We start from the raw sequence: 15,979 nt of genomic DNA, 5'->3' as shown, positions 1-15,979 counted from the left end.
AAAGGATCTTACTGCGATTGGGCCCCAGCTGTTGTATCCGGACTCCCGTGGATGGACATTTGGGTTGTGTGGGGTCAGAAGCAGGGTGTCAGGGAGTGTTTTGCTGGACTTCTTTGCCCCCTTGGGTGACGATTTCTCGACTCGAGGCCAGCTTTGCTCCTGTACCCGCTTGGGTGTGGCCGCGATTATAGTGACCGCTCCTTCCCTCCCTCCTTCCCTCCCTTTCTCTCGATTTCCCCCACTCAGCAAACATTTATCGAAACTTTGGCCCACGCCCGATTATTGTGTTTCATGTAATTAAATTACTTATTTTCACTTCAAAGAGAGAATATTTTCACATGGCTCTAAAAATACTCAGCGGTATGGAGTAAAAATCCCCCTGTCCCGTGCCCCTCGCCCTCCATCCTCCCGTCCTCCCATCCAGTCATCACGGGATTCTTTTTGTCCAAATTCCTTTAGTGTTCCTTTCAGGAAAATACAAGCAGGTATGAATGCATATTCTTGTTCTTGCCCCCCGTTCTCACGAGAGCATTCCGTACCAGGGGCTGAGCCTGCGGTCGCCTATGGGAGCAACCCCTGGCGTCCTACAAGGAAGCAGTGTGGGGGCCTCACCCCAGGCCAGTTCGCTGGGGATTTCTAGGGTGGGGTCCGCCTTTGTTAGTTTTCAGAGCTCCCAGGGGATTCTTGGGTGGAGTGTTTCTGCGGACCCCCCAGATCTGCCACGGCCTTTGTTTCCTAAATGCATCTTGGAGAGTTTGGGTTCCGTCCGCAGGGAGAGGCTCATTCTTCTTGGTTGCTGCGCAGGTGGGAACATGGCCTTCGAGAGGCCTGGCAAGGTGCCCGAGTCACGGCTAGCATGTGCGTACCTACGGCATTTTGCACATTTGCAGGTCCAGCAGGCCCTCGAATGATGTTTGGTTCAATGTCGTTTTGTTAAAATGTTGACGAGCGAGAGAGAGAGAGAGAGAGAGAGAGAGGGCTTCCCAGCCAGGGCCGCTGTCTCTGTGGAGTTGGCACAATCTCCTGGGTTTCTCCAGGGACTCTGGTTTCCTCCCACACTACAGAGAAGTGCACATCGAGTTCCTTGGTGTGTCGACGGTGTCCCCATCTTAGTGAGTATGGGTGTGAACGGTCCTGTAATGGAAGGGTGTCCTGTCCAGGGTGGGCCCACCTTGTGCCCTGAGCTGCCGGGAGAGGCTTTGGCCACCCACGAACTGGAACAGGTGGGTTGGAAAATCATCATCTTACTGGTTTTTATTCATCTTTCTTATGTATGTAGAGCTTACATTTATGTCTGTGTTTCATGTTTGATGTGTTTTGGGTCTTTATTTGGAAGTTTGGTGATGTTTTTCTGACCAGATATACATCATAGGAACTTATGTTTATATCTGACCGCACGGTCCAGTTGGTTTTGTTTTTCGTGCTTTTGCTGAAAGTCACAGTTTCTAAGACCCCGTGGACGACGTTAAGTGAACACTTAGTGTATATCCGTCGGTTTGGTGTGGCAGTCGCCTGTCTGGGGGGTGAGTGCAGTTGTTGTTTTTCAGGGCCCCGCTGGTTGGCCCCGCCTGAGGTGTGCCCTCAGATTGGAGCTCGTGTCCCTGATGCGTGCCCTTGTCGTGTCCGAAGGGTGGGGCCGTTTGTATTTCCCCCCACCTGCTGCCTTTTGGGACATTGGTCCTTTTCTCACTGAGCTCTGGAGTTCTTCGTCAGGAAGATGAGCCCGTTGTACTTTTCTGATTTGCTCTCTACCTGGGGACAGCCCTGGACTGAGAACTGGACAGACCTGAGATCGGGCCCTGGCTCTGTGACGTACCAGCTGTGTGACTCCGGGCACTTTGCCAGACGTTTCTGAGCCTCAGTTTCCTCATCTGCAGAATGGGGATCCTCCCTGCTTCACAGACTTGCTGGGGATTTATTACGGAATCATGCACGGTCAAGCCCCTGGCCCGGGGGCCTGATGCAAAGGAGGTTTGAGGTCAGAGGATGCACTTCCAGGTCGACCTTCATCCCTTCGCTTGTTTACTGCATTCAGTACGTGTCCCAGGGCTGCTGGAAGGGTCAGCCCACTGACTCAATCTGCCACTAGCCCCGTGTGGTTAATTAAATCAAAATTAGTTGAGATGAAGTGCGACTGAAAACTCAGGTCCTCAGTTGCCGCGTGAAAGTGCTGGAAAGCCACAGGTGGCCCAGGTGACGGTACTGGACAGCCCAGACAGAGAGCGTCTCCATGGTCACAGATGGTTCTGGTGGTTGACGCTGGCCCAGCAGCGGACAGACCTCAAGTGAGTGAGTGGGCTCATTTGGAAAATTTTAAGTCCTGGGGAGATCAGAAAAGGGGGTGATGGGGAGGTTCCTCTAAGGGGGTGGTCTCATGGGAATAACAGGTGCCATCCGAGGGGTGGAAGGGACCCGCCAAGGCCAGGATCTGTGGGGAGGAGGCAGGAGCAGCACGTGAAGATGCCTCACCATGGGGATGAGCGGGTCCTGCAGATGCTGGAGGTGCAGTGGGCTCGGGGGGTGCTGGCCGGAGCTGAGATGGAGAGGTGAGCGAGGGCCAGAGCGGATGGGAGCCACCAAAGGGTTCTGAGCCCCGCTCTGTGGGTGTGGCTGAAGGGGTGAGGATGGAGGAAGGGAGGCCAGCGAGGCTGCTTCCATGGTTCTAAGATGTGACAGGGCTTACACCAGGGTGCTGGCTGTGGTGGAGTTCACAGATTTTGGGGTGGGGCTGGGGGTAACAGCTGTATTAAGATATAATTCATGTCCCATACAGTTGATGCATGTCCAATGTACAGTTCAATGCCTTTTATTGTATTCATGGGGTTCGGCAACCATCATCATACTCAGTTTCAGAATATCTTTATCACCCCCCAGAAAAGCCTGCCATTAAGCAGTCATTCCCAATTCCCATAATACCCTCCAGTCCCAGGCAACCATTATCTACTTTCTATCTGTATAGAGTTGCCTATTCTGGACATTTCATATAAATGGAGTCACACAATAGTGTCCTTTGTGATCGGTTTATTTCCTTTAGCATAATGTTTTCCAGGTCATCTATGTTGTAGCATGTGTCAGTACTTCATTCCTTTTCATGGCCGAGTACTATTCCATTGTATGGATAGACCACATTTTATTTATCCATGCATCAGTTGGTGGGAACTTGGGTTGTTTCTGCACTTTGGCTATTATGAATAATGCTGCTATGAACATCTGTGTACAGATTTCTGAGTGGCCACATGTTTTCATTTCTTTGAGTATACACCAAGGAGTGACATGGCTGGGTTCATAGGCTCCACCTGCTAGCAGCCTATGAGGGTTCTGACTTCTCTACGTCCCAGCCAATGTTCTCTCCGTCTTTTTTATTGTAGTCACTTAATTTTTTTCTTTATTGATTTTTAGAGAGAGAGGAAGGGAGAAGGAGAGATAGATAGGAACATCGATGAGAGAAGACATCGATTGGCCACCTCCTGCATGCCCCTCACTGGGGATTTGGCCCACAACTTGGGCATGTGCCCTGACTGGGAATCGAACCCGCGACCTCCTGGTGTATGGGTCGACACTCAACCACTGAGCCACACCAGCTGGGATTTTGTAGCCACTTTAGTGGGTTTCAGGGAAGTGGTATATCATTATGATTTTGATTTGTAGTTTCTGTTGAGCATCTTTTCATGTACTTATTGGTCCTTTGTATACCTTCTTTGAAATAATGACTCTTCAGATCCTTTTCCCATTTTTTAAATGGGGTTATTTGCCTTTTTATTATTGATTTGTAATTATTCTTCATGTACTCTGGATGTAGGTTCCTTATCAGGCAAAGGATTTTATGATTTATAGAAATTTTCTCCCATCCTGTGGATTGTCTTTTTACTTTCTCAATGGTTCCCTTTGAGGCATAACAGTTTTTTATTTTAATGAAGTCCAATGGACTACTTTTCTTTTGTTGCTGGTGCTTTTGGGTCCTATTTAAGAAACCCTTGCCTAGCCCTGGCCGGTTTGGCTCAGCGGTTGGAGTGTTGGCCTGTGTACCAGAGAGTCCCGGGTTCGGTTCCCACTAGGGGCACATACCAAAAAATAAAAGAAACCCTTGCCTAGCCAGCCTGGTGTGGCTCAGTGGATTGAGCATCATTTCACGATCTGAGAGGTCCCAGTTTGATTCCCGGTCAGGGCACATGCCCGGGTTGCAGGCTCAATCCCTAGTGGGAGGCATGCAGGAGGCAGCTGATTGATGTTTCTCTCTCACATCGATGTTTCTATCTCTCCCTTCCTCTCTCTCTAAAAAATCAATAAAAACATTAAAAAAAGAGAGAGAGAGAGAGAAACACTGGCCTAGTCCAAGGTCAGGAAGATTTATGCCTCTGTTTGAGTTGATTTTGGTATATGATATGAGGTTTATAGCATGTTTTGAAGACAGAGTCTCAGTTGATGGAGTGGATAGACCGAGGTGAACAGAGGGTAGGCCAAGGGTCTGGGCCTGCCCAGCTGGGTGTTGGGCAAGGTGAGGGAGGGACAATTTGGAGGAGTGGAATCGAGGCCTGTTTTGAACCTGTGAAGTCCGCAGTGAGCGTGAGCAGTCGGTGGAGATGTTGCTGGGCAGTGGGGTCTGCAGATCCGGAGTCCCACCATGGAGAGACAGGGCTGACTGTGCATGGATGGGATGGATTTAAAACCACGGAGCGTTATGAGAGATCCCCGAGGGAGCGGTGGGCAGAAGAGAAGGCTCTGTGGCTGGCTAGGGATGCACCTGCCTTTAGACCTTCCGCTGAGATGCGGGGAGGCCAAGAAGGACCAGCCAGGGAGGTAAGAGGAGACCCAGAGAGTCTCCTAAGGCATCAAAGAAAGAGACTCTGAGGTGAGAGATGGGGAATCCAGCCTCGCTCTTCTCTGGGGCTGTGTGTCCTTCCCTCTCTGGGCTTTCCTGTCCTCGTCTGTGGAGGGGAGTGTGAGACATGTAAAACCCATTCTGTATTTACTAGCCTGTGAATGTGTCCCCTATATATAACTGAGCGGGGAAAAATGACAGGATTCAGACTAGCATATATATTACTGTCCTATTTACATACTGTTTCTGTGCATATGTGTTTGGATGCATGGAGAGAGATCTCAAATGAGGTCACCAAAAGTTATCAGTGGCAGTAATAAGGCTGGGTAACATTTATGAGCTCCCCTGCTTGACTGGCTAATAAGGCTGAATAACATTTATGGGCTTCCCATTTGACAGGCGTATGTGGAAGACTAGCATGAGACAAGGCAGGTGCCCTAGACCGTGCACATCCGCCCCCTGGTGGCAGCACTGTGTCATACACATTCTGTGTGCTGTCCTCTGCTTGGTTCTCCCCTGAACCTGGAAGCTGAGTACTGTTGTTATTGGTCTTTTCCCACATGGTCAAGGATCAGAGTGCTTAAGGCACTCACCTGAGCTCACACAGTTATTAAATGCCTGAGGCCAGGCTGAAGCTGAACTTGCTGATCCTACATATTACCTCTCGTCATTGATGCTGTCGGGTCAGAGAGTGGGTGGTGTTTTGAGCTTTAATTTTCTTTTTTGCCCCTTTAGGTACAGAATGGACTCTTATGGTGTGACATACTCTTCCTGTATGTGGCAAAGCCCCAGTAAAGTCCTTTCCTTGTGTCCTGTCTCAGGTGCCATCACGAGACCTGGGGAGGGAGGATGCCCTCCAAGACGATGCGTCGCCTCTCCGGCAGGTGTCCCCTGTGGCCTTGAGCCCCCGGAGAAGCCACAGCTTCTGCAAGGACAAGAGGAGCGGGGCCTTTGTGGTAAGTGATGCCCGCGTGGCCGGGGTGGAATTTTCAGGTGGTGTTGGTCATCGGACACCACTGGGGATGTGGCTGTGTGGAGAGGCACGGCCGACCCAGGGCCCGAGGCGGGGACGGCCAGGCAGTTGCCTGTCTGGGAGTCTGGTGTCCGACTGGCTCTGCTGGGTCCTCGATGTGCAGGGCGTTTGGTGGCTCTGCTGAGAAAGCCTGCCCCCCGCTCAGGTTTCCGGCCCAATGCAGAGAGGTAACCCCGGCTGCCTGGCATGTAGCCATTAGAACTTGTGCTGGGGTCTGAGAGTCCTGCGTTCGAATCCCACCACCATCTCCTCTTAGCCTGTGTGAGCAATTTACTTAATTTCTCTGCACTTTAGTTTCTTCACCTGGAAAAGGGGGTCACGATTCTTAATTCTTCTGAGCCATTGAGAGGATGGGCAAGACTGTGTGGAGAGCCCAGCACGCAGAACAATCCCTGATAGTGGTGGTCACCCCGGGAGGCAGGGTCAGGCTGGCTCGGAGCCCGATCGCCTGGGCTCAAATTCCAGCTCTGGATGCAGATGGGCCTCAGTTTCCTAATTTGTAAAATGGGAATAATAATAGTATCTACTTGCATTTCATGGGGCTGATGTGGGGGTCGGTTAGGGTAATGGGAAGTACTTAGCGTGGTCCCGTGTTCACAGCAAACACTTTAGTAAGAGTTATCGTCATTATCGTTGTTTTGAGTCTCCCTGGGCCAGCACTTCCTGTCTCAGCCTGTTTCCTCACTTATGAAAAGAGGCGGGTCAGTGATGCAGCAGGACCTGTGTCCCCAGATGGCTTCCAGGGCTTCATCACCTCTGACTTTCGGTGATTTCCTTTGCTTTCTTTTTCTTTTGGACTTTAGTTCCACGATACTCGGAGATCTGCTGAGTTCTACACTTGCTCACCAAGTCCCTCCCGGGCCCCGGGCCCCACACGGGGGCCTCTGAGGCAGGTGTTTCTCTAATGAGGCGACACTCATTCTGCTCACAGGTCCTTTTCACTCGCACAGCTTTGTCCCTGTCAGTGGTCCCCGTGCCTGGTCTCCTGTCTCTGCGACAGGGGATCCCCCAGCATTTAAATCCTAGGTCCATTCCTCCCAGCTCTATGGCCGTGGGCAAGAAACTTCACTCCCCTGAGCCTTGGTTTCCCCTCTGGGGAACGGGGTGATGGGATAATGGCACCAACAGCGTTGAAAGCCTGACGGGGCTGGGGCTGCGGAGCCGGAGGAGCTCGGACCTCTGGGAGACTCTGCGAGCAGCTGAGAGCCCCCCCGCCCCCCTGCGTTCGGATCTCAGCCACAGACTTGCAGGCTCGCACACATTTGAAACCTGCCCGGTGCCTTCGTTGAATGCTCCCTCCCACTGATTTCTTTCTCACCCTTTCCTCCGTTCACTCTCAGGTGGCACCGGCGCAGCTTATCTGATCGTGCTTGAACTTCTGTGTGTGTGTGAAGACAAAGGTTACAGAGAGAAAAGCATTTGAAACCGGTCTTTTTATAGTCTCTGCTGGCTGGCATCCTCCCTGGTCGCCCGGCTCCTCCTCTTCCACTCGCTACCATTGAGGTGCTTTGTCCTTGGAGTCCTTGCATGGCTTGTCTTGGCTCCCTCCTGCAGGCGCCTGAGGCCCCGCCCCATTGCTGCCTGCTTGATTTCCTCCTCTCCAGAGGTGGAGGGGTGGGGCCTTAACCGGAGCACTGGGGTGGGAGACCTCCTTTCTCCGTGGTCTGGACTTGTGCCTGCAATTCTGGGGAGTGGCCACCAGGAGGTGCTGATGTTCAGCTTGCTTCCTGATGGCTTCGAAGCCTGACTCAGGGACCTCACGTAGTATTGGGCTTTGCAGGCTGAATGAAGCGGGCTTACATTCCGGTTGTGCCTCTCTGTGACCTTGGGCAAGCGACTTGACCTCCTTGAACCTCCGTTTTTCTCCCGTAAAATGAGGATGGTCCTCTCGGGCTGCAAGAGTATTTTCGTGAGCAGGAAGTGAGATCACTCAGCTCTCAGAATGGTCAGTGGTCACTCTTCCTTCTTTCTCCCCTTTTCCTTCCTTTTTCCCTTGTCATCTCCTTCGCTTCCACCTCCCTTTCCCTTCCTCCTCCTTCTTCCTTCCCCTCATCTCCTCCCCTTTTTCTCACCTTTCAACTCCATCATTATAAGTGGGGAAACTGAGCCCCAGAGAGAGGGCCTGACTTGGCCAGAGTGACCCGCCAGGGCGGGGACTGGGGCTCTGAGCCCTTGGCCCTACCGGCAGCCCCTACTCCTCCGGAAGGTGGTCAGACCTGCGTTTTGTACTCTGGAAGGTGTTTGAGGGGTTCACTGATAAACGTCTGCTATTTTTCCCACACTGTTTCGATGGACAATTTTATGCTGTTGGTTTCCAATTTAGGGTTGGAGTCATGCCTGTTTTGTGAGCCTGTGTCTCAGTCCCTAGTGTGCCCCCATGTGAGGGAGTATAAACCCCATTTTGCAGAGGGGGAACTGAGCTCAGAGAGGTTAAGCTACTGGCCCAAGGCCACACAGTTAGAAACGCTAGAGCGTGTTTCACGTCCAGCCTTGGACCTGGGTCCTTTCTGCCATGGGGCTGTGCTTTTGGCCAGTCACCAAACCCTGCCAGCCCATCTTCCCTTGAGCCTGCAGGACTTGGTGTGCGTTAGCCCATGAGGAAACAAGACGCTAGGCTCTGTGGCTGAGAATGTGATATTTGTCCAGCCTGGTGTCGGCCACCAGCTGTTCTGCCATGGCTGCCCTCTGGAGGGTGCCTGGGACCCACCAGGGCTGATCTGCATAGTCACACCCACCCCGAGCGCCAGGTCCCACGGTCTGGCCTGATCACTTCGTAGAGGCGAACAAGTGTACCTCTCAGCACCTCTGTTTTCCTCCTCTGTAAAACGGGGAATCGCAGTCATAAGAACACCTAATACTCGCAGTGCTTACTGTGTGGCGTCGGTACTAGTAGTATCCCCATTGTACAGATGAGAAAACTGAGGCTCAGAGCCATAAGTACCCTCCCCTGGCCTGAGTGTGAAGGTCATACTCCTAGCCATCTGCTGAGCTTGCTCTTGCTTCTCTACCTTGTAGCTGACACGAGACGATGCTTACAAAGCACGTAGTGCCTGGTGAGGAGTGACTGTCTGACAATTATCACCTGCTGTTGCCGTGTTGTCAACTACTATTTGCTGTCAGTGTATTTTTATACAGTCTCTTGAAGGGCTACTGGTGGGGCAGGACATCGTCCCCAGTTTTAGGAGTTTTGTGCAGTTGAGGAAGCTGAGGCCGGGTGAGGGAGATCCCTTGTCCAGGGTCCTAGAGTAGGTAGAGGCAGAGCTGGGACTGGAATTTTACCTTTCTGACTCCCTGGTCTCCCCCTCCCCTTACTCCTTTAAGGGGTACCCTTAGGTCCTTGGTGTCATGGGGCAAACTTGAGCCCCATGCTGGGCCTCTCCCTTACTCCCACCCACTGGGTAAGTGCACCCCCTCTTCCCCATAAAGAGAGCCTTTGGTCTGCACTCATGCAGGGATCACAAAACATGGTGACTGTGCTGTGGACATGACCCTGGTCCCAGTGTGCCCAGAGGCCCCTCCCATGGCTACGAAGGCCCAGATTTGGCAGCTGTGGGGGTTCTCTGAGACGAGGTTGGCAGGTGGGCCTCTGGCAACCTCGAGGATGTTCTCCCAAATCCCCAAACCTCTCAGTTGGCCTTTGCTGGCTCGTTTGGTGATGAGTTTATTCCCTGGCGGCCTACTGTGTGCCAGGTCCAGAGTGAGGGGCCCTGGGGAGCCTCTCACTCAGTCCCCAGGGTTCACAGTCCAGAGGGGCCCGAGAATGGGCTGGGAGGCTGTCAGGTCAAAGGAGGAGGGGCATTGGGGTAGGGGGACAGCGTAGGCGAAGGTGGGTGATGCGAGAGGTGTGTTTGGGGATAGCGAATAGACCACTTTGGCTGAGGTGGAGTGTTTGGGGGTCAGTCTTTTTTTTGACAGATATTTATCTGCATGTCCTAGGTGCTGTGCTAGGCACTGGGCGACAGTCATGAACAAGATGTAGATAGATAAGGCGGATACATAACGGCCGTGGGTTCTAATGGCGACTGTTTATTGAGCACCTACTGTGTGTCATGTGCTTCACCTGCCTTCCTTCATTTAATCTGCTCGAGGTTCCAAGCCTCCGCAGAGAAGGGGGGCATGTCTCCATGTGGGGAGTCCCGGAGGAGGGACACTTGTAAGTCTTGAAGGATGAACAGGTGTTTGCCTGGTGGGTGTGGTCAGGGAAGAAGTGGTTTGCCTGGTGGAAGGAATTGCCTGGGCAAAGGTTGAGGGGTGTTGAGGGGTGTGAGACTGTGCTCTGTACAAGAAATTTATTCCAAAGTCCAGGACATGGGCTGCAGTCCCCCCCCCCCCCATATGGTCTTACTGATTTTAGAAAGAGAGGATGGGAGAGGGAGAGAGAGACAGAGACATTGATGAGAAATATCGATCGGCTGCCTCCTGATCAGCTGCCTCCTGCATGCCCCCTACTGGGGACCAAGCCCTCAGCCCAGGCATGTGTCCTGACCAGGAATCAAACTGGTGTCCTTCTGGTGCAAGGGATGACGCTCAACCAACTGAGCCACACCAGCTGGGCTGGAGTCTCCTTAAACTTTACTTTGATGCGTCCTTCCTGGACACCCCCGATGTCTTTTTAAGGGTAAGTTCAGACTTCCCACTTCTCTTGCTGATGAAACTGTGGTCCTTGTTTCTGAGGGGTGGCGCCACCTCCCAGCAGCTGTCACTGCGGTGCCATCTTTGCACAAGGATCCGCCAGGGCAGTCCTTGCAAGTTTGAAAGCCTTTGGACCTGATAACTTTATTACGATGACTGGAGAATGGGGGTGGCGGCAGATTGGGCTCTGAGGACCAGGCTAGTAACTCTTGTGAATGCAGTCAACCTGAGACAAGGGGAGATTCTTGAGGTCACCCCCAAAGGACACATCGCCAGTCCTGGTTAGAGATTGTCTTTGAGTTCCAGTTGGTTGATTAGGCGTTCAAATGGGAAGGAAAAAATCAAAATAAAAGACCACAGGTAGACTGCTTGAAAGAACTCATCAGAGATTGTGCTTCAAAGACAAGTTGTGAATAAAGATTGTGGTTTCTTATTTGTCTACAATGTGGACTCTCCTTCCCACAGGATGTTGTTTGCATTTCCACGCAGGATGCTAGGCCAGTGTTCACGTCCTGCTGAATCGAATGTGCAGCAGGCACGTCGCTCACTGGCTTCGTTGAAAGGGCTCCTTTGCCTCACACAACAAGGTATCCAGAGTGGGAGGCTGCTAGCTTAGCTCTGCATCTCCAGGAGTCTTTTAAAAGGGTGTTCCCTCATGCTTCGTGCCTCATGGCCCCAAAGTGGCTGCCACTTTTCCAGGTCTCCTTTCAGGCTAGAAGAAGTGGGAATCCAGATGGGCCATGTCTGCCCTTTTAATCAAGAAAGTAAAAGCTTTCCCCGTAGCAGCCTGCAGGAGACTTTCTCTTACATGTCACGGGCCAGCCCAGGGTCACAGGGCCACACCTAGCAGCAAGAGAGTCTGGAGAAGACACCGTTCAACTTTTCCAGTCTGTGTCGTCATGGAAGTTGGCCAAGTTGGAAATGGCCATTGGTCATTCCACAAACAGGATTGTTTATTACACAGTCTGAAAGAAAATGAGGATTGTCAGGTTCTTGGCAACAAAGACTTGGCCCCTGAACCGGGATATGGGACAAGAGAGACAGTCTGCCCAGGGTCTGAATGCTGTGACATGAGATGTGTGCTGGGCACTGGGCTCCTGGGATGGGAAGTCACAATTTTTATTCTCCAAGGCCTCCGGTCCGCAGGGAGGGAAGACAGGCCGGTGGAAGCTGGCCCCGAGGCCAGAGTGACCCTCTGCCTGGGCGAGTCAGGGTGGTGCCCGGCTTTAGGAGTGTGAGTGCGGAGCGAAGTGGTGAGAAACCGGATGGTGTGCCGGGCTCTTAGAAAGCTAGGAGTCCTCTGACCCGTGGCAACTTCCATTTGTTAATTGCTTCTTGTCTTTCACTGCTGGGCTGAAAGGGCTAGAGACGACTGAGTAACTCATATCTCAGCTGAGTAAAGTTGCTTTTCTGTATTAAAACCAGCCAGACCAGAAAGCTTTTGATTCCTGGGTCTTAAATGCAAATGGCCAGTTGTGCCCGTGATTCTGTATTGGGAGGATTTTGTATTCACCCATTTACCCAGGTATTGCTCCAACCACCCATCACCCTTCTGTCCGCCTGTCCATTCATCTTCTACCAAGTTATTAATACATATAAAACTCTAAGGCTGTAAAGATCAATAAGTTAATTTTTGTCCTCAAATTGCTCACGTTCATAGACTATAAACAAGTAATTGTATAATCTGGGATGACAGGTAGTAGTCATTCATTCGTTTATTCACTCATTTACTTATTGAACAGATATTTATTGAGCACCTACTATGTGTCATGTGCTGTTCATGGCCCTTCAGGGGCAGCAGTGTATGAATGATTCCTGCTCTCTTGGAATTCATACTCTAATTTGGGGAGACGGACATAAAGCAAGGAGCCGGACACAAAACCGAGAGACTTTCAGATGGTACCAAATGCTATAAATAACGCAAAAATAGTATGTTGGGAACCAAGTGCCAGGAAGAGGGTGGTTGGCGCTATTTTATATGAGGGGTCAGGGAGGGCTTCTGTGAAGAGGTGGCACTTGAACTGGGACCTGAAGGAGAAGGATCCAGCCATGTAGAAGCATCAGATGGAGAGCATCAGGCAGAGGGACAGCAAGTGCAAGGGTCCTGGGGCTTGTTGTGTTTCGTAGTATGACTAATAATGGTGATGATGATGATGATGATGATGATGATGATGTCACTGGGACGAGAGAGGAGAGAATGAGGAGTGAGGGAGTTGCCAGGGGTCAGGTCGCACCAGGCCTTGCCGGCCACGGTAGAGGCTGGTTTTGGGTAAGCACAAAGGAGGTGGGAGGTATCGTAGCATCTGGAGGAATCCAGAACAATGTCAGAGTTCGACTCAATAAAAGAAGGAGTTTGGCACATCAAAGTTACAACTAAACTAAAGAACAACCATCATTCAAAACCGCCTGAAATCAAGCTGAATGGAAGTCGTACAACTACGGAACTAAGGGGAAAAAAAAAGCAGCTACATCCAGACCGGTAGGACGGGCGGCGGCGCGAGGGGGGGCGGCGGCGGCGCAGCGGCGGCGGAGCGCGCAGCAGCTAGACGGGCTGGTCCCACACCCAAGCGTGGTGGATAAAAATCAGGAGGATCCCGCGGCTGGGAAGGTCCTTCCTGAGGACTGAGGGGTCCCCGTCCCACACCAGGTGCCCCGTTCAGGGTTCCAGTGCCAGGAAGAGAAGTCCCCATAACTTCTGGCTGGAAAAACCAGCGGAAACTGAGGCTCAGGGAAGCTGAAGCGGCTGGAGCCCCAGGCAGCTCCTTAAAGGGCCCGCGCACGGACTTATCGGACTCTCTCCCTCTAAGCTCGGAGGGGAGGCAGCTCGAGGGGCACCAGAGACATACAGGGAAGAACTGAGCTGTTTGGCACTGGAGCGAGGGCTGGAGAGGGGGCTTCCTCGGGGACAAACGTGCTGTCAGAGGCCTTTGTTCCTTTGGTGAGCCCTTCCCGGGGGCGGCAGACAGAAGTCATATCTGGGACTCCAGCAACCTGGCTCACACTGGTAGCCCCGCCCTGCTGACTCCCTGAGGCCCCGCCCCGCCCCCGCCCCACACAACTTTCAAGCTGGTGCCACTTGCTTAACCATAGGATTGGCCGGTCTTGGATCCTGCTTCAGGTTTTTCCTAAATTCTTTCAAACAAGCAGCACCGGGTCTCAGCGAGCCCCATACCTCTCATTAAGTAATACACAGAAACAAACACAGGGAGGCAGCCAAAATGAGGATACAAAGAAACAGGTCCCAAATGAAAGAACAGAACAAAACCCCAATAAAAGAACTAAGCGAAAGGGAGATAAGCAACCTAACAGATACTGAGTTCAAAATACTGCTTATAAGGATGCTCAATGAACTTAGTGAGAACCTCAGTGAACTTAGGGAGGGCATCAAGAGCATAAAAAAGTACCAGTTAGAAATCATGGATACACAGTTAGAATTAAAGGAGGCATTAACTGAAATAAAGAATAATTTACACAGCTTCAATAATAGAGTATGTAGATCCAAGGAGCAAACCATCGATTTGGAATATAAGGAAGCAAAAAATCCCCAATCAGAAGAGCAAAAAGAAAAAAGAATCCAAAAAAATGAGGATAGAGTAAGGAGCCTCTGGGATAACTTCAAGCGTGCCAACATTCGCATCTTGGGGGTGCCCGAAGGAGAAGAGAGAGAACAAGAAATCGAAAACCTGTTTGAAACAATAATGGCAGAAAACTTTCCTAACTTGGTGAAGGAAACAGACATACAAGTCCAGGAAGCACAGAGAGTCCCAAACAAGATGAACCCCAAGAGGCACACACCAAGACACATCATCATCAAAATGCAAAAGGTTCAAGACAAAGAGAGAATATTAAAAGCAGCAAGAGAAAGGCAGCTAGTTACCTACAAGGGAGTACCCATTAGGCTGTCAGCTGATTTCTCAAAAGAAACTTTGCAGGCCAGAAGGGAGTGGCAAGAAATATTTAGAGTGATGAAAACCAAGAACCTACAACCAAAATTGCTCTATCCTGCAAAGCTGTCATTTAGAATCGATGGACATACAAAAACTTTCCCAGACAAGAAAAAGTTAAAGGAGTTCATCACCACCAAACCGTTATTATATGAAATGATGAAGGGTCTTTTTGAAGAAAAAGATAAAATGTATGAACAAACAAAATGGCAATGAATGCATATCTATCAACAATGGAATCTACAAACAAAATGAACAGGAAGAACAGAAACATTCTCATAGATACAGAGAACATTTTGTTGGTTGCCAGTTGGGAAGGGGATTGGGGGAATGGGTGAAAAAGGTGAAGGGATTAAGAAGCACAAATTCATTGCTAGACTGACAAACCTCAAAGGGAAAGGGGTTGGGAGGGTGGGAAGAAATAAACCAAAGAACTTAAATGCATAACCAATGGACACAGACAATAATGTGGGAAAAGGTGGGAGGGGGGCGGGAGTGGGGAGGAGGGGGTCAATGGGGGAAAAATGTGGAACATCTGTAATACATTTTACATCCAACAATAAAGATTTGGGAAAAAAAAAAAAAAAAAAAAAAAAAAAGAAGGAGTTTGCCCAGGTGGGGGAGTGGCATGCACTTACTTAAGGAAGAATGGGAGGACATGAGTTTTCCAGGAGCTGCAAGGGGGTTACCTGGGGAGTAGTGAAGATGAGGCAGGAGGAGGTAGACAAGGATGAGAAGGACCCTCAGGGTGAGAATAAAGGGCGGGTATTAGCCTGCCTATCAGAGGCAACTTGGAGCTGGAAAAAGGTATGTATGACAAGGGCACCATCAGAGATGCAACTCGGAGCGCCCTCTAGTGGACATTGCAGAGCAGGGTGGAGGATGAGCTGGTGGCAGGAGACCAGCTGGGAGGCTGTTGTAGTAATCTGGGCAATATCATTAAAAAAATATTCTGCAGTTAAATATACATAACAGAATTTACCATTTTAACCATACTCTTCAGCATGCTTAAAAATACAGTCATTACGTACATGCACATCACGCATCCATGACCGCCATCCATGTCCAGAACTTTTCCCCCAGTGGCTTCACTCTTATATTCTTACTAGCAATGCACAAGGGGTCCAGTTTCTTATCCTGGCCAATACTTGTTATTCTCTGCTTAAAAATAAATAAATAACCATTCTAATGAGTGTGAAGTGGTATCTCATTATGGATTCGATTTGCAATTTCCTTAATGACTAGTGATGCTGAGGGTCTTTCCCTGTGCTTATTGGCCAGTTGTGCATCTTCTTTGTCTGTTTTTGAATCAGGTTGTTTGTTTTTCTGTGGTTGAGTTGTAGGAGCATTCTGTAGTTCTGCATACTCATTCCTTATCAGATACATGATTTGAAAATATATTCTCCTGTTCTGTAGGTTGTCTTTTTTGTTTATTTTTTATTTCTCCTCTGAGGATATTTTTCTACTTATTATCAGATAGAGTGGGAGGGAAGGAGAGAGACAGAGAGAAACATCCATGTGATAGAGCCACATCGACTGGTTGTCTTCCAC

The 15,979-nt window shown here is 50.4% G+C and overlaps 1 protein-coding gene across 1 annotated transcript in view; it reads left to right on the top strand.

Moving 5' to 3' along the window:
* The window catches only part of KIAA1671 (KIAA1671 ortholog), a 130,968-nt gene that overhangs the window by 11,049 nt on the left and 103,940 nt on the right, over nucleotides 1-15,979 (top strand). Inside the window, exon 4 of the mRNA XM_036276880.1 lies at nucleotides 5,641-5,775. Within this exon, the coding sequence (XP_036132773.1) occupies nucleotides 5,641-5,775 (135 nt within the window). The remainder of the gene's footprint in view (nucleotides 1-5,640; nucleotides 5,776-15,979) is intronic.

Source organism: Molossus molossus, unplaced genomic scaffold (genome assembly GCF_014108415.1).
Source record: "Molossus molossus isolate mMolMol1 unplaced genomic scaffold, mMolMol1.p scaffold_m16_p_22, whole genome shotgun sequence".
Taxonomy (NCBI): Eukaryota; Metazoa; Chordata; class Mammalia; order Chiroptera; family Molossidae; genus Molossus; species Molossus molossus.
This window is presented reverse-complemented; position numbering and strand designations above follow the sequence as displayed.